General features: G+C 44.3%; 1 protein-coding gene across 1 annotated transcript; it reads right to left on the bottom strand.

Annotated features, from left to right (window-relative positions):
* Positions 1-692: 692 nt before the first annotated feature.
* Positions 693-18,946, bottom strand: emilin3b (elastin microfibril interfacer 3b). The gene is made up of 6 exons (XM_033627979.2): positions 18,248-18,946; positions 4,880-5,002; positions 3,546-3,865; positions 3,102-3,448; positions 2,632-2,982; positions 693-2,443 (listed from the first exon to the last, which is right to left on the bottom strand). The coding sequence occupies exons 1-6, from the start codon at positions 18,427-18,429 to the stop codon at positions 1,301-1,303; spliced, it is 2,466 nt and encodes an 821-aa protein (XP_033483870.2). The 5' UTR covers positions 18,430-18,946; the 3' UTR covers positions 693-1,300.
* Positions 18,947-19,191: the final 245 nt, after the last annotated feature.

Raw genomic sequence — 19,191 nt, 5'->3', positions numbered from 1 at the left:
AAGACTGCTTTTTAGAGGTCTCGGTTTTATCTTGGACTTGGCTGGATTTTTACCAGGTCTTGTTTTGGTCCAGACAAAGAGGACTTGGGATTTTATATAAAGACCAATTAAGACCAGAACTGCAGGGTTACCACCAAATAAAAAAAAAAACGTTTGTGTTGAATAAAAATGGTTAAATTGATTTCATCTTCTTTGTGTTTGTTTGTATTTGTTTGCTCAGAGACAACCAAGAAAAATTCCCATGCATAAAATTCACTTCTGCGATACTGTTTGATTATTTTATCAAGACATTTCTCATGGTTCACTTACACACACACATTCATACAGTATGGCAATAAAAGAGGTGAATGAAGAGGAACCTCCATTTTTTATCAATCAGATCAATTTGAGGAGTACCTACGGTCTGCGTGTTACACAAGTGTACACAGTGTGGGACTCGCACTGGTCTGGTCTTGACTTGGTCTCAACCCCTTTAAGTCATGGTCTTGTCTCAGTAACACTTTGGGTGGTCTTGACTTCAACACTGCTACGTTGCCAGAATTGTGTCTAATAAACACTGCCACCCTGGAGTGTTTGGGATTTTATTTCTCTTGAGCTACCGTGCCATATAATGTGTCGTCACTGTCCCCTAATGGTGACTTTTGGAACTTCCATGCAACTTGGAGCACTGCGGCAGGGAACAAACACAACTGTCAAAGCAGAAATACATATATATATTTTTTTTTTTTTACACGTGTGTAAAACAGAAGTTTACAAAACTGTAAATAGCACCAAATTGACGTACAGTATCTTTTTCTTCTCAAAAAGACCAGACAAAGTGTCCACACTGAGGATGTCAAGTGTGCTTGTCAGTAGAAACCCGTAGCAGCGCATTAGTCCCATATCATCCACTTTGTTTAATCATTTCTCTGTTACAAACAGTTTAACATCATAACAATGCAGTCACTTCATATAAGTTAAAAAAGATAAAATGTGGAAACAAAACAATCATGATCAAAGAAAGAAACAAAATGCCCTATAGAATAAAATCTCAAGGGAAAATATTGCCCAGCTATACAACCATAGGTGTGTCTTTGTATTCTGTGTCTTCCTCTCCTCACTTCACTAAACTAAATACCCAGGACATCCGGAGCCACTGGGACGGGGAAGCTTATGGGAAATGACTTTCACCAGTCCAGTTAACTTGCATCTGTGCAAATGGGATTTGAAAGAGAGAGGAGAGAAGCAGAGGAAGTCACTTGAGCCTAATGAGAAGCACACATAAGTCTCTTTTTTTGAAATAAATTCTGTAGCTCAGGTGCTACTGGTCTCCTTTTTGGTTGGCTGCTTCCTTGTTGCAGTCTTTGACCCCCCCTTTCAGCTCAGCTAGGTGTTCTGAATGGGCAGCCAGGGTGCCATTCACCTCGGCCAGATAGGAGTCTGAGTGTCTCTCAAGCTCTGCCCTGATCCTCTCCAGCTGCTCTGCCAGCTCCCCCAGGCTGCTGCACTGGCCCTCTACATGGCTCACCCTGCTATCAACGTCCTTCACCTCCTTCTGTACTTCTATCGCTGTGCTCCGGCAGCCCTGCAGCTCCCCAGCCAGCTGTCTCTTCAAGGCCGCTAACTCTCCCTTCAGCTGGGCCAGCCGCCTTTCCCCGGCCCCCAGGAGGGAGGTTTGGTGGCCCACTAGTTTGGTGATTCCTTGCACCTGGTTGACTAGTTGGTGCTCTCTCTGCTCCCAGGAGGCATTAGCATGGCCCACTTCACTTGCAATGAATCTAATAGAGTCCTTTAGGCCCTTCAGAGTGCGGTTCACTGAGTTGATGTTGACCTTCAGCAGGGTGATCTCTCCTTGGACGGTGCCCTCAATGTCCTCCTGGGCGATATGGTAGAGCAGGTTCTGCAGGGTGTTGTTTAGGCGGTCCAGCTGGTTAGAATGGGAGTTCAGGCGGTCAGTCATCTTTTTCTCTATCTCCTCACACTCCTCCTCCACTGTAGTGCCACCGACACCCCCTGCTGGTGGGGTGGAAGGCGAGCAAGAAGAGGTGCAGAGGAGCTCCAGATCTATTAACTGTTTCTGAATGCCATCCAGCTCTCCCTCCACTCTCCGCCTCACAGACTCAATCTCAGTCTCCAGTGCAGGGACCACCTGACCCTCCAGGAGTGCCGGAGCGGTGGCATTACTCAGCTCCTCAACAGCCACAAACACTCTCTCCTCCAGGGTCTTCAGCTTGTCCTCCAGCATGGTCTTGAAGCCATCAAGACCACCCGGGAGCCCTGCGACTCCATCAGGTCCGCCCTCTGTGGCGTTGAGACGGCCCTCTATGTCCACCAGGCGGGTCTCGATCAGTGTCTCCACATGTATGCTCTGGTCAGTGAGGGCAGTCTGGAGCTGTCTCTGAGATTCTGTCAGACCTTTAACTGATTCCTCCAACAGCAGCACACGGTGGGACAGACTGTTCACCTGCAATAACCAAAAACAATTTGATTGATAATCAAACTTCATTTGTTCAGCCAGGATTTTTTTTTTGCAGAGAATTAGAAGATTGATACTGCTCTTAAATTTTGGTGGTATGACATGGAAACCCACATGTAAATTTATTTAAAGGGATATTATATATTTATATATTGATCACATGACAGCAATGTTACCTGTCCACAGCAGCTCTCAGTAAGAGTTAGACCCTGGATCTGAGCCTGCAAAGAGCCCAACTCCTCCCTTAGCCCAGTCTCTCGTCCATCCAAAGACTGCTGCATCTGCTCCTGCCCGTCCATGTGCTCCTTGTGGCACTGGTTCTGCACCGCCCCAATCTTCTCATCACAGTGGCTCTCCAATCCGGTGATACGGCGCTCAAACCCGTCCAGGATCTCAGCTCGCACGTCAGCCAGCTTGGCATCCAGGATCTCGTCCAGATGACCAGTTGAGCCGGGGCCAGGGATGGGCCTGCCTTTAGCTCCTTCCAACAGCTTCTTCAGCTGGCCATCGTGACCTAGGACCATCCCCTGTGGTGAGAAGAAGAAAAAGGTAGCAGTAAATAAAGGAAGGAGAAGATAAATGAGGCCTGATCAATCTGTATAGATACTGTGTCACCTGGTCGTGTACAAGCACAGTAGCCCAGTACCTGAATCTCCTCTAAGATGTGAGTTTTGGCTCGTAGCTCATCCTTCACTTCTGTCACCCTCCCTGCTAAGTCTCCAAATCCAATGAAGCCTTCTCTGCCATCCAGTCCATCAGGAGTCCCGTCTGGGATCACCCCAAATCCCACTGCAGAGTCAGGCACACGGGGAGCGCTGGGTAGCAGGGACACCAGGATTTTGTTGGTGTCCTCCCGAAGAGATATGCGCAGTCGCTCCTCAAGGCCAGCCACCATCCCGTTGAGAGTGTCCAGACCCTGGGTGAGGCGACGCATGTCCTCCTCCATACGGTCCAAGCGTTCACCAGTCACTCCAGAAATCCCAAATTTGTTTCCTGTATTTCCAAGGATCAAACAGACAGGAGAAAGAAGGGTTTACAAGAAAGTACGAACTCAGGGCTTTACAATAAATTGGTTGGTGTATGCTCTCACCATAGTTTGGTCTTCCGCTCCCAGCAGGAAACTGTCCTGTGGGTATTGGTCTGCTGTCAGGCACACCGGGGACAGGTTTGCCAGGCTCCAACTGGCCTCCTCCAGGCCTCTGGTCCACAGGGGGTCTAGGGCCATGGGGGAAGCCCCTCATCCCCGGGCGATGGGGCGAGCCCCCACCCTTGAAAGGTGTCATGACGTCAGGCAGTGATGTGGGTCCATCGTAGCAGTTTTCTCCAGAATGGCCGGGACAACATCTCCACTCCAGCTCGGTCACCGTCTTAAAACCCACCTTGTACTTTGGCTTGTAGATTGTCCTGTACCTGAAGGAGACATGATATAAAGCCTGTGTGTTTACTATCAGAGGTTAAGAGTTTGTTCCATCAGAAGTGCTGCGTTTGTTTTTTACTAATTAAACACACAGAGGCCGGTCAGAGGGTGGGAGGTGTGGAGCAGAGATAAAGGGATGAAGTTGTTCTCTATGGGATTAAACATGGATTAGAGGGAGATTAGGAGATTAAGACAAAGTGTAACGTAAATGATGTGGCGTCAGAGGATTGAACTGGGGTCAGCGCCCAACTTCAGTGTTATCTTGTCTGAAATGAATCAAACACTCTCACTCTCCTTCTTTCTCTCACACACCCACCCCCCACCCACCCACCCACACACACACCCACCCACACACACACACACACACACAGATGCAAACAGTCATTCATCGATCTTTTTTGAAAAGAAAATCCACTCCTTTAATTTCCCCTGTGTGTGGGGGGGCTTTGGAGAAGCATATTAAAAAGACTCACAGAATCACATCTAGAAGCTTCACGAGCATGTCTGCATGGGCGTATACACACACATGCACATACACACTCTTGTAGCTGCAGTAGATAAAATTAAAGTTAAGTTAAAGTTCAGTTTGAAACACAATACATAAATGATACTATGCTGAATTTTTTGGGTGTTACTTTAATAATTTCATAAAGGTAAGGGGGGCAGATAAGAAACAAGACCAAACAAGATCTATGATTTTATTATCACAGTTGCATTAACACCTTTTTGCCCCCAGTAGCAATTCTCTGTCGAAGAACTCTTGACTACAAACACAGATGTGTGTGCAGCTAAGGATCTACACTATATCATGTGAACACTAGAGGGCAGCATTGATATGGAGCACACTCCACAGTGCTCCTGATGCTGCCGCTCCTCCTGAAGTCATAATTACCCTCATTAACCCTCACAACCAAACTCATTAGGACTCAAACTTAAGTGTCAGAGGTTTAAAGTGAAACTTTAGCTGTTACATTCATTGCATTTATTGTTTTGTTTGAAACACTTACATGACAACAGGACACTTCTGACCCCAGATGCACTTGGTGGTGTAGTCAGCCTTCACATAGGTGGCCACTCCGTCCTGCATGGTGCATGTGATGTTCTTCTGGACCACATAAGCACAGTAGTTTCTGTGGGGACAGTGGAGTGACATTAGAGTCAAACAGCACTCATTAAAGCTACTTTATTGCTTATCGTTTACACTTTTGACTTGATTTCATCTCTCCAAAACGACATGGTCTCACTTTAAGCAAACAAATAGCAAAACAAATAACACTTAATCACGCTCAGTAAACTCACAGCTGGTACTCCACCTCCAGCTGGATGATGAGATTATCTCTCCCTGACAACTATGTCATTCAAACATGAAGCCTCCCTCGGGTTCAGTCTGAGTGAAAGCTTTTCTGTACTGTTTACTTGTTTGATGATTCTGTCTGGTCTCGTCTGTCCTCTATTCCACTGCATGGTGCTTTTTGTGTGTTTTTATTCCGCTCAATAATTTCCTGTAGTTCAACTCTGCCTTTATTGCTGTTTTTTCTGTCTTTCTTTCTTCTCTACAAACAGCAGGACACAACTATTTTGGATTACGTAATCTCAAACTTATAATATCAACTGTCCATGATAACAGATGCTTCAGATACAATTTATTCATTTCAGATTGCATTTTTGGTTTGCAACCTCCAAACAGAGCTTCCAAGCTTTGAAGTTTTTTTTCACAGAGTTTTGTGTTGCATATGGATAACTCATGTTCAGTGATGTTTCTCTGTTTAATCTTAAAATCCATGAAATTGATAGATCCCTCAGGGATTAGTCGGAATGATGAGTGACTATGTTTGCTGAGCTTTATCTTGATGGACTTTGTTTCTTAGTAAAGGAACAGTGTGTGTGATTTAGGGGGATTTAGTGGCATCTTGTGGTGAGGACTGCAAATTGCAACCAACTGAAACTTCTTATTAGAATTCCTTCAGTGTTCAGAAAGTTTTTTACTGCGAGCCAGATCATCCACAGAGGCCTCCTCCTCTCCAAAAGAAACAGACTTGGGAATTTAAACCAGTGAAAACACTGAATAAAGCAGTTTCATGTTACAAAGCAGTGTTTCTCCCACATTGTTGAGCATTACGGAGATGGGCCACTAGTCTAGCACCTGCTGATGTGTGCTCAGCTTCATTCTGCCCCAGATGTTAAGGAGGTTTTTACCGTGAGCTAAATTATCTGCAGAGGTGTCCTCCTTTCCAAAACAAACACGCCTGGGAATTTTTTCATGGTAAGAACACTAAATAAAGCTGTTTCACGTTACACTTCAGTGTTTCTCCCACGCTGTTTGGCATGATGGAGACAGGCTGCTAGCCCAGCACCTGCTAATATGTGCTCACCTATTTCCTCTGATAACTTAAGATCCAGACGCTCAGGAGGTTTTACCAGCAGCCGAATTATCCACAGAGGTCTCTTCCTCTCCAAAAGAAACAGACCCGGTGATTTAAACCGGTAAAAATACTGAATAAATCAATTTCATGTTCGAAATCTGTGTTTTTCCGACACTCTCCGTGTAGAGGGGCTTCTAGCTATGGTGGCTGATGCGAAAATTTGAAATTGCAAATGGCCTTATCTTGAGCCGGTGTTTGGTTTGTTCATTTAGGGCTACAGTAGAAACACGGTGGTGCAACATGGTGATCTCTGTAGATGAGGACTCGTTCCCGGGTAGATATAGATGGCTCATTCTAAGGTGACGTAAACACAACATTTCTTATTTTCAGGTGAATACACTGAGAAGAAAATATTATATTCCATTTATGCCCATATATGACTCTAAATCCTACACACTGGACCTTTAAAAATGGTAATTCAAGAACTTCCCTACCAACTCAAAATGTGTTTTTATTGACGTGTTCACTGGTTTAAGCTGAAATCATTTATAAAGACAAGGAACAAGAAATATCACCGAGACTGTTTTCAATCTTGGGAGTTCTCAGATTCATCCAAAGTCCAACACATAATAACTTCACTATAACTACTTTGAACAGTTGTTGCATCATGTTGGAGCTGGACCTTCTCTCTCATACTCCCTCCTCATTGCCAGTGCAGCTATAGCAACTGCTAAATGTTCCCCTGGCCGCTGTGCAACACAGGAAACGATGATCTGCGCTCTTTAGACTCACATGTGAAGCATTTCTTACATTCAGGGGGGAGCGTTTAGCAACACATGCAGTACTTAACATTGCTCCACAGCTGTTTCGGGACAAATAGAAGTGTTCAGAGGAGCAGGGAGGGACATGGGGGCCGAGGAGGGTCTTACATGCCAAGTTAACAGGTTCAGAGGGCTAACAGGCAGCCTGTCAGAGTCTGTGAGAAACCGCTGCACTGCTGCTGCTTTCTACAAACCACTGACTGTGTTGACAGCGTTTGTGTGTGTCTCTGTGTGTGTGTGTCACCACTCACCCTGTGTTGACATATGTTAATAGCAGTGGAAGGAACAGGGCAGGAGTCGGAATGACAGAGCTCCTTTCATACCAGCCTGACAACCTGCTGCCAGGTCATGGGTTGTTGAGGAAGTGGCGGTTATGACCTGAACTGATGTGGTATGATGGGAGTCTTAAAGCACTTTAAACTCACACAGGCAATTTACTGGCTGCTGCAGATCATATTTAGTGTTAAAAAAGGAGGAAATCATGGTGGAAGCATTGTTTTTATGTACACTACGATGCTTAGGGATGAAGAGTTAAAGCTTAATCTGACACCTCTCATGAAAACACCTCATAAACTGTTTCCCCACTCAGTTTGCTGATGCTGCTAACAGTTTGCTTTTATGCATTTTTTCCAACACTACCCCACCTGCAGGCTCTTTTCTTTACAATCCCTGAGGTGGGTTAACACTGATCACTCCCTATGCTCTCATCTGCTGTTCACAGAGTACACAGTGCTTTGGGCGCCAAAACAAATTACATTTTTCTTCATTTTTTAACATGTGAAAAAACATATTCGCACAAGATCGCGTTCACGTGGTAAAAGAGATTCCTGGAGTGAAGAAAAACTGGCGATGCTGTCATCCTGAGAATATCAGCACTTTAGTGAGTGGTTTAAGTATTATATTGTAAAATCTCAATAGTGTTTAATGGCTATGGTTTCCTCCTCATGAATGACAGATTTATTGACTGCAACAAAAAAGCTTTACGACTTTGTTTTTTGTGTATGTGAAAGTAAGGAAAAAGCTTCTTCAGGCACACAGGGATTTATGGCAGCTGATGGAGAGCAATGCATCTGTGTATACAGTACAGTAAGTGTGTGACCCCTTCTCACATTACACGCAGGCCTGATCAGTGGAGTGAAAAGTGACCATGTTCACTGTTTTTTTTTTTTGTCAGGTGCACATCTGGGGCAGTGACCTTCAGACTCACTCACAGTGCCTGAAAAGTGCAGGAATCCAGATGTACATGTGATGAAAAAAAACCCCTTTCTCCTGATCTCTGTTTCTGCCTCACTCTCCCCAGTCTGCTCTTTGCCTGTTTTCACAGATCTGTCAATGTCATTTGGGTCTGTGAGTGATATTTTATCCTCAGTGTCTTACAGAGGGGTTCTGGCGTTTGTGAGAATCAAAGTAAAGCGCTGAGATAAATCCCGTCCCTCTGCGATGCAGTGTCGGTCAGGGCAACCACAGGTCACCTCCTCTGCTGTGTAAAAACAGATCTTTATAGGACGAATGTTGAGTTTCAACTTGAGAGATAGTGATAGTGTGTGTGAGCTGCACAGGCACTGACACACTCTCACATGCAACGGAGCCCTCGGCCCTTTTATCTCGCATCCACAGAGACCACACAGCTCTGCAGGATGAGGATTACACAAGCTTTATCGCCAGAAATACGAACCCATGGTGTGCAAGTGGTTATATGTGAGAAGAAAAGTGCTGTCTTTAGTGTTTGTAATTGTCTCAGCCACATCCAGCTGCTGCAGAGTAGGTGAGAACTTTGTTTTGCCTGCTTCTCCAGCTTGGAACTTGAGGGGAAAATAAGCATGAGGAGTCCTGACCCAGCATGATCTGACATCAGAGGAGCACGGAGAGGAAGGCTTAAAAGAGAGAGCGGAGTGCTGGCCTTCTCTGAGCTATTTTCACACCTCATCCCTCAGCCAATGTGGCACAAGGAGACTGGTTTTAGAGAGTATAAATACTTTCTGATGTTTGTTTTAGCACTCGTTGGTGACAGATGGGAACGATTGGCCACACAGGATAACCCGGTAAGTGCCAGACAGTAAAAGTCACTTAGGTCAAATCGACCTTATTTACGACTCACATTTAAAAACAACTAGCACCGGGCAACATACTGAACTGCAATAGCTAGTTCAGGGTGTCAATACAACAGCATTGCCCTCAGCGTCCGATACCAACACACCAGGCACGCTTTTAGCACCAGTATGAGATGCAATGGGCTTTCAACTATCTCTTACGTAAACCCATCCGCAGCAATGATGAAAACCGGCAAAGTCTGTGTATGGTTGAAGAAAGGGGTGGTGGATGAGTCAAACAAACACAGGACTTTCACCTAGGAGGCCACTGTTTGAGTCCTGTGTGAAACCAAAAGTCAACTTTGAGTTTCGTTTAAATTACGCAACATAGTTAACATCCCAAGACTCATTAACTTACCTAAGTGAAGCTCCATAAAAAACATAATTATTAAAACCCAGACTCACCTAGTAGTTGTGTTACTTTGACGTAAAGTAGTTGCTGAAACCTACATTTGCTGTGGACACAGTGGTTTATTTTGAAAAGCGTTGACAGTGGGGTACCTAAAGCATCATAGTGTGGAGAAACAGTAAATAGTAATAGGAAATTGCATGGTGATATTGTGAGGCTTGATCTGATAACAGGTCAGAGAGAAATTCGATTTTAAACAAGGTGTAAAGATGTCAACAGAGGGCAGGTGAACTATTTCTTAGCTTTGGGGTAGCAATAGCAAAGGTCTTTAAACTTAATTTTGCCCCTGGGACAGACAAAAGCATCTGGTCTGAGGACCTGAGTGACCTAGACAGAGAACAGTAAAGAAGGTCAGAGGTATAGGAAGCCCCCAACATGCATTATAAATCCTTACAAGACTAATGCCACATTTCTGCTGCATGGTATGGCACAGCCCTACTCATCTCAACCTCCCTGCCCTTCCACATGCTAAAATGAGGAAAGCATTAAGGTAGAGAGAGCAAACCTCCCTGCCCTTCCATGCACCTACATGGAAAGCCTAAGGCAGGGAGAGCAGTAGCAAAGACCCCCCAGGAACAGAACAAACAGAACACACAAACAGAAATGACACTGATAAGTCAGACACAGCATCAAAAAGAGGAGCTGGGGTGGAGGCGGGTAGCAAAACGGCTTGCAGAGGAAGCAGCAACGGTAGGCAGGCCAGAGCAGTTTAAATAGGGCGCCCTGAATGAGATTCACCAATGGGTTGCCTAGAAAGGAATCATGTGATCTATCAGCTGACTCCAATAATTGATTGGGCTGTTTGAGATCAGCTGATGTAGCCAGGATGTGAGCTGAGCTTGACATCATGTCCTGCCTGAACTAACACTATGCTCAGTTAGTAGAGTAGAGTATTGGGTGAATGAAAACGTTGACCTATGTTGGCACGAGATGAAAAGTCATGGGATCCCCAAAATTACTACAATGTATCCCGAGGGCGACGTGAATGTGTGGACCAAATTTCATGACACTCCGTCCAACAGTTTGAGAGGCGCTGGACTGACTGACTTAAGAAACAACAGACATTGCCATCCATAGAGCCACGCTGCCAGCATAGCTAAATGTCTACAAATGTCAACCACAGCTGATTAGTGTGCTGCCTTTGACTGAACCTACCAACCTCATCTAATGTACATAATGTGGTTACATTCCACTCGTCTGGTATGCATTTTAAAACCAAACTAGGCCTTAAAGAATGCCCATACTTATTGACCTGGGTCTAAGTCAAAGGGGACTTTTTGCTTGTTTGACGGTTTTACAGTACAGATGCACACAAGGGCCTCCTTCAGCCGAAAAATGCAAATAGGCTTCCTGCGTATCACTCCAGAACTACTGTAAACTGTATCTTAGATATTTCTGATACTTCACATATTTGTATGTATGTAAAAACAAAGCTTTTCTCACGTGTGTTCAAAGAAACTTACACGTTGAATTCAACTGTCAACAGCGAGAAACCACCCAAAAATCTCCAGTTGATCCACACCCTCACTGAACCACCCAACCTCAACTGACTCAACACTGACTTTCTGGTCAGCCAACAATGCCCCAAGATATATCACATTATCTGTGTATTAAATTCTCTTCTGCACCTCCCATCTTCACCTGACCTCAGTCTGTTTCTCCACAATCAATATCAAAACATTCTTCACCTCCTTTCGCCAAGTAGGGAAAGCCACATTTACCATTTCTCCTGCCTCCCTTTGCCCCCTCTCCTCACACGCTTCCCTGTTTTAACGCCAAAATGTTGTCTTTTTTCTGTCATTGGAGCGTGTCATTTTTTGACTGCTAGTCTGGTCTCACAGTAAATATTTCCAGTATAGCGTTACAGTTCCTAAATTGCTTCACAGCCTCCCAGGGGGAAAGCAGAATTCCCATCTCAGATTCTCATGTGGAGCGTTTTTGGGAAATATTATTGCTTCTAGACCTCCACCCTCCGCTGGGCCCAAAACAACTCACCTTTCAATCCCCCTCTTTTTTTCTCACACCTCCGTCTCCATTTTTCTCCTGCAAAATCTGCAAACTGCAGGTAATCTGTGTTTACTTATCTAAGCATACCAGTCCTCTACTTGCCCCTGTTTTTTTTCTTTTACATTGTTCAGCTCTTCACGAAGCCCCTCTGTGTTGCCTCATCATAAACCCTGACATCACCGGCCCTCTAACTCGCCACTTTTTGTCCTTTGTTGCTTTGACGCTGTGGCACTAAAAGGGGTCACCTTCCTCATTACAAGCCGCTTTCTCACCTGCAGGGTTCCTGACCGTTTGAACCCTGGCCACTGCTGTTTCCTTTGACAGATTTATGACTGGAGCAGGCCAGATAGAAAACCACGCAATCTTTAATAGGACCTTTAACAACTGTGTCTATGGGTTAACAGCTCTCCTCAAGGGCCCATCTCTTTCCATATATGCTTTTAATGAAACCTATTTCTAGCCAACTGGCAGGCCTTTAAGGCCCCATGGTGTAGGGTTGATTGACGTTGCTCTTGTGGCTACTGATTAGGGTTAAAGGAAAGACGTGATATTCCGAGCTCCATCACCAAGGGGATCACTCTGACATTCAAAGACAGAGTCAGCTCCAATGCCAGCTATGGCTATTATAGTTTAAAGGCAGAGCATTACTTTTACATGTGCTTAAATGTTGGCTATCAGCCATCAACTTCAAACTATGGCAATAAAACCGTGCACATAGGTTCCCTTTTCATTATAGATCACGTTTAGTCGCTAAAATTAGATAACGACAGGAGTCCTTGACACTCGTATATTCTTTATGTTGTTGTGCTGTATTTTTCTCTCGGAGTACAGTAAGAGGCTCAAACTTCAGTAGTGAAAAAACACACCAATAACTTATCCTCAGGCATTTCCAAAGCACATAATCTTCTTTGAGTAAGAATAGCTTGCTGTGTTCTTGAAATAAAAGGGTTTCAAAGAGAATTGTTAGATTTGTTCGGCTCATTGTACTGTATATGCTTGGGAATGAAATCGAAGTGTTGTACAGAGTGTGGCTGTTGAATGAGCCGAAGCAACGCATTTTCTGCTAACGACAGGCCCTATATAATATTTATGATCAGTTGAAGTAGACAGGAGGAAGTAAAAAAAAATCTCATGTAAATCTCATGACATTACTAACTTTAAAGAGCGCCAAGAGCACCACGGGTTAAACGTCCGGGCTTGACAAAAGAGGTCAAAGGGCTGTGGCTCAAATTCAAGCTCCTACCGGATGTCTGAGCTCCTTAACCTATTTCTGATGGTGAGCCCAGCCACCCCGATGGAGAAAATTTATTTCGGCCTCTTGCATCTGCAATCTCATTCTTTTGGTCACTACCCAAAGCTCATGAGCACAGATGAGGGTTGGAATGTAGATTGACTGGTATATTGTAAGCTTTGCCTTCCTGTTCAGCTTCACCGCAATACCTGCGTTACGCTGCACAAATCCAACTGTCGATCTCATGCTCCAATATTCTTCTTTGGTTGCCCCAAGAGAGATGGTTCAAGTATCTGAAGGGATCTTCATACATGAAACAAAAATCCAAAGGAATAGTTTGGCATGTTAGGAAATATTTGCTTTCTTGCTAAAGGTTTTTTTTTAAGCCTTTATCAGATAGTGATATTTGAGAGATATTGGAAATGAGGAGAACAATAGGGGAATGATACACAGCAAATGTTCCGGCAAGCCAGAAGTCAAACTGGTGACTCACTACTCGGGGCATTTAGCGCCCATGTGGTGTGCACACTCTGCTTTTGGTTCACTGCTTTTTGCAAAGATCTTGATGAGAAGATTGATACCACTCTCATGTCTGCTCATGTCTGTATGTTAGCTAAATATGAGGCTACAGCTAGCAGGTAATTATCTCAAGTATAAAGACCAAAGGCCTTTGTGTATGCGTTTTTTAAATCTGTCATTCAATAAAAATTGTAACACATTTATTGTTCTTTTTGTTGCAAAAATTTAGTTAAAATGGAAAGACACATTTGCTCCCTTTCTTCTCTCCACTGGAGCTACCTTCCTGTCGCTAAGTTTTGCATTTGGCACTGCATCAACCCGAGTTATGCGGCTATAAAAATGGCACTCTGCTATAGGCGTCATCATTGCTGTTGTGTATTTTTGAATAGGCTAACGTTACCTTCTCTTTGTTATGGAAGATTTCAAGACACTCATTGCCTCCATATATTTCTACTTCTTTTTCTCGCTCGCCTTCGGTCCACTTCTGCCCTTCTCTTGTTAAAAATATACGCGTCCCGAAAGTGACGCTACTGTTTCTTCCCTGCTTCTTGGTCAAACAACTCTTTAAAGGCTTTTGACAGATGAAAAAAAAATGCCTGTTCCGACAGAGCCAGTGAGTAAACATGACACAACATGAGGTCATATTTATTTATAAACCTGTGACAGTTTACAGCCCAGCTAGCCTGGCTCTGTCCAGTGGTAATAAAATCTGCCTAGCAACACTTCTAAGGGCTTGTGTCCACATAACTGTTTTTTCTCAGTGCTGGCGTCTTTTTTCAATTGTTCCCAGCGAGGAGAGAGCATGTTTCACAGCCTAGTGAACAATCACATGCTGATCCGAAGGCTTCTAGTTACATTTTTTATTTTTCAGAAAGGCAGCTGTGACGTTACAGCTGTTTCTTTAACTAGGTTACCATCCACTGTCACAACAAAGACAGAAAAGCCCATTTTCAGGGAGCAGATCGGCCGGTGGACCGATTGCTTTGTAAGCTTGTTGCTGACTGTGCAGTCAACCCCAAGTAAATGTAGTGTTGCATTAGCTATCTAGCTAATGTTAGCATAAGATATTGTTGTCATAGAAATGTAACATACAGAAAAAAAAATTGCTGGGAGCACTTTTTTATGCAGTGCTTGGATAAAGCGCTCCCCAGAACCCTGCCACCACTTTTCTGCTGAAGAAAAAAACTATGTAGACACAACCCTAAAGTTTACACATTATATCTTGTTTCTTATGCTAAACTGAGAAGTTATTAACACTTTACATATTTTTTTTCCCATTATAAGCTAATCTAATCAGCAGCAAGCTTTAGCATCATATTAAATCTGGGCAAGAAAGTGAACAAAATGTCCAACTATTTGTTTAATTTTCTTTCTTTTTTTAAGTTTTCAAGAACAATTTGCTTGGAGTCTTTACTGTGGACAACATCGATACCATCATACATTGATTTCATTCTGATTCTGAGATGAACGTTAAACAATAATACCGAAATGTCACAGCCGTACTTGAAACTCTACTGTTGTATCGTAGGGCCGAATGATATGGGAAAATAATCAAACTAGACAAATATTGCGATTGTGATTCAGTGTGTGATTTAAAAAAAAAAGCTCCTAAGCTTCTGTATTATTCACTATATACAAGCAATAAATTATTAAATGGTGTATAGACTAACGCTACATTGGATAGTCAACTTAAAAACTCCTCTTTTGTGTAGCCAGGCATGTGTTTTATGATGGAATGAGATCAACTGATGCATGAACTGATACGATTAACATCTTTATTTGGCTGTTGAATTGCAAAAACCTTTCATCACAGCAGAATATTACAAGCCTTGTAAACATGTCATATAACCATCGTAACTTTAATAAAATCTGAAGAACAACAAAGCACTTCAGAGCAACAGGCCGGGTGTGAACATTAGCATATGAAAAATAAATCTTACTGATCTCCAGTGAGTTACAGCAACAAATCACACAAACTAAAGTGCTCACTGACTTGGCTTTGCTAATCGTCTTGTTAACATGTTGTTAACTGCTCCTGCTTCAGCTTCCAGAGGGCACACGGACTCTCTGCTCCGATTGCCAACACCTGTCTGCTCTCAGCACATCCATCATAAGTCTCTGGCTCGACCACACACTGACTACAGCAAAAATGTAGGCTGAACGTGTGGATTGGACTTAAAGTCGGCCATTGTCATTTTCACAGAAGAAAACTGTGAGCATTATAGCTTGTGTGTGGCATTATACAAGTTGTTTTCTTCATCCACTCTCATCCGGCCCTATTGTACAGTGTGTTAGCTTACGAAATGGTATTACAATCCCCAACATGTTTCCAGAGAGGTCAGAGAAAGCAGTGAGTCAGATAAATATGTGTGTTAAGGAGCTTGGGAGTTTACTGCCCAGCCTCTTTGACCCTTGGCAGGACACTGGCTCCATTCTTGTCCTCTGCTGGACACTCAACACAAACTTACAACTGCAACCCTTGACCTCTAACCTCTACCAACTCGCCGACCTTTGCCCTCATGATCTCTGTCGCATAGATCATCGAAAAGCCCTGGGATATGTCTCTAATCTGATCAGTGAAGGCATGTGCCATCTGCTGGGATCCTAATTGATTTATACAACTCCCATTTCCTAGTGATGGGTGTATGGCTCGTGGATTATGTTTCACCTGTCGTTGGTCGTTTTGTGGCTTGGAGTGCAACGTGGTGAGAGATGCTTGCGGGGTGCTAGACAGAATACACAGAATAAATTAGAGACATTTTTTCCGATGTGCTGCATCACTTGAAAAGCAGTTAATAGCCACAGTTTAGTCAGCATTATTAAATGTTAAAATGCCACTTTTTTTAATGAATATTTGCCACTTTGACAAAGACTTGGACCAAAACACACTCGAGAGAATCTTAGCCAACCATGCACAGCTTTAGCCACGGCCCATATAGGCCTCTCTGTAATAAAGCTGTGACAGGTACAGTATTGTTACTGTCTAAGATGTCACACTCAGTGACCGCTGGGCCATATATTTTCTGACTGCAGCACTGAGTGAAAGGAATGACTGTGAAATTAAATGACTTGCTTTGCTGCCAAAACACAGATAATAATTCAACATGAAGAGAGAGAAAAAAAAAGCCTGTGACGCACCAACAGCTGAGAATTTTTAAAAATCTTTCTAAGGAACGGGCGTGTTTCGTCCACGTGAGTCTGCGGTCAGTAAAAAACAAGACTTCGTATTTACAAGCACATGAGCGAAATCCTTCTCATTAAATACACATAAACAAACATACAGCCATGCACATAAGGACACACACACACAAACACACACACACACACACACATACACACACGTCATCGCATGTGTGTTATTTTTAAGTCTCTATTTCCACTGACCAGTCAGGCCGACAACAACTGAGCTCATATATCTGTGGTGGTGGTCTGACACTGACACGTCCCCGGGGCCCACTGTGTCCAAGGTGGGTCAGCAACTCTTGTACAAACACTGTCGTTGGACACAGACACACGTGGGAGACTATTACCAGCTACCAGCAAAAGCAATTACTGACCATCTCCCACTACTGATGGCTAGTTGTGTATGGAACAATCTGTAACCTTTGAGTAATCTATGGGTGTCAGGCTTGGGAGTGTATTTGGTGAGGGTAAATATAAGCAAACCTCTTTGGCGCCACTGTCAAAAAGTAAATGGATGCCGATGTCATTTGCCACCAGCATGCAGTAGACATGAACAGCAAAGTTTAACGAATCAGATATGAGGATTGAAAGGTGCATTGCAGTAGAGTCAGTGAGAGCGCATATATGATGACAAACTGACGATACGGCGAGAGAAGGATGCAAGTTAAATTGCTAAGTGAGAAAGTTCAAGGTGGAGACCGAGTGTGGGTGTGCATTCAGAGTGAGGGATGCTGAAGAGCCTGCTCTCTGGAGGTGAGGCACGCTGAGCGGGGCTGGGCGGCGATCGGTGCTGTGCTGTGCTGTGGCAGTTTGAGTGAAGCAGCAGGTAGCTGGGGAGCTGTCCAAAGACATAACAGCTCTCAGGGGAAGCCAAGCAAAAGAGACAGGGAAAGGGAGGACAAACCGAAAGAGCCCTGCAGACCAAACATCAGCCATGTCCGTCCAAGCAAAATATGTCCACAGGGCTCTTTTTCATCTCACTTTCAAATAGCTTTTAAACAGTTTGCTTATTCCCCTTCTGCTCATGTGCTTGGCCTGTCCTGACAATATAAGTCCAGCGTATTTACGATCATCACAGATCACTGATAGGAAACAGAGGATCCTTCACCTTTACTTGTTGATATTGGAGGAGTCAGGCAAAAAAGAAAAAGCTTTCAACAGCAGAGTCACTGCAAACTCAGCTGAGACCGCTGTGTTATTGCTGAAGTATTGATTAGAGATTAGTTGTACCACTCCCTTCTGTCAGCGGGTGTCCAGCTGTACTGTAAGTCTCGCCTCTAATTGAGCCCCCCTCCCTATCACACACACACACACACACACACACACACACACACAGAGCGGCTGTGAGGGATCAATACCCTTGTCATCAACTCAGCACCCCCCTCGCCGCACCATAAAGACCATAATGACGGCTTTGTTTTCGTAAGGCAGCATGTCATTGTTGCTGTATAATGTTTATCCCCGGCCACAGATGGTTTTAGGTGTGAACCACAGAAAAGGGCTGATGGTGAGTAAGGGAGAAACAGAGAGTCAATTCAGGGATCTGTTACCAAGCCGATGCCCTAACTGAAACCATATTTCTGCAGCTCTGCTGGTGACATGTGTTTCTCGGGGGAAATACAGTATGAGGTGGGTCCTGCTTGCGAGCACTCTAGCTACTTGGAATGCTTTTTGAATTCAATACCCTGCAGCGTGGGAAGGGAAATAAAACGTGCATTAGCGCCTGCGGCATGTCCAAAATGGAGTACTTACTTGTGACGGGTCATGGGCTTGTTTGGTGAGTGTGGTGAGAGTCCAGCCTTGTACAGGTTGTATCTATTTCCATAGAAAGGGTTGACATGGCCTCCATAGAAAGTTCCTTTACTGTCCACCACAGATAGCAAGACTCCTAAGAGAAAGAGCTGTGCAAGCAGATGACACAACTTGGTCCTCATTGTTTTCTTTTCTTCCTCTAAATATTCAAAAGCTCAATTAATTCCAGAGACTTGAAAAATGCAACTGGCTAGTGAGGAGAACACTGTTAAAAAGTGCCAGTTGTAGCTTCCTCAGAGTGTTGTGTTGAAGTTCCCCGGCTCACGTGCAGTCTTGTCTTCTTCAGAGGGCCCTGAAGGAGACATGGAGCCCAAACAGCTGTAGCATCAGCAGCATCTCCCCCTGCACGCCTTCAGCTCGCGCACTAACCACAGTCTGAGCACATCGGACAGAGCAGAGGGAAAACTAGTGAGGCTGAAGAGGGAGGGGAGAGGAAGAGGGGCAAGGAAAACAACACAAAGGTGTGCTGGAGGAGGGGTGAAGAGAAAGAGGAGAGCAGGAGGAGGGAAGAGTGTGTGAGTGTGTCTCTAGGAAAGTTTCAGCCCGTACGTACACATGCGAGCGTGTGTGAGACCTGCTGGCTCGGCTTGAGCCTCCAAGTCCTGTGCACTCTGCATGAGTGAGGGTGTGTGTGCAAGAAGCGGCGTGCTGCTCTGCTGCCTCTGAAGGGGCAGGCAGACAGACAGCCTGTATTTGCATATCCCACCCCAACTCCAGCCTGGCTGCTCTGCACAAGGGGGGGACTGAGTGCTAATATGATTTGGTGACTCTTTTCCCCCTCTTTCTTCCTCTCACTCACATAAATACAAACACACATATAGACACACTCTCAGCTTTGGCTGTGTTTGCCATCCTGTCTCCCGGTCTTTCCAATCTCCAACAAT

This window comes from Epinephelus lanceolatus, chromosome 8 (assembly GCF_041903045.1).
Source record: "Epinephelus lanceolatus isolate andai-2023 chromosome 8, ASM4190304v1, whole genome shotgun sequence".
Lineage (NCBI taxonomy): Eukaryota > Metazoa > Chordata > Actinopteri > Perciformes > Serranidae > Epinephelus > Epinephelus lanceolatus.
This window is presented reverse-complemented; position numbering and strand designations above follow the sequence as displayed.

Bases quoted from the DNA above. Each gene is read 5' to 3' on its own strand.
- emilin3b (XM_033627979.2), bottom strand. From the start codon at position 18,429: ATGAGGACCAAGTTGTGTCATCTGCTTGCACAGCTCTTTCTCTTAGGA. The intron at 5,003-18,247 runs GTAAGTACTCCA...CTGTCCCCACAG, and splicing joins AAGCCCATGACCCGTCACAA to AAACTACTGTGCTTATGTGG. The intron at 3,449-3,545 runs GTGAGAGCATAC...TTGGAAATACAG, and splicing joins GAGCGGAAGACCAAACTATG to GAAACAAATTTGGGATTTCT.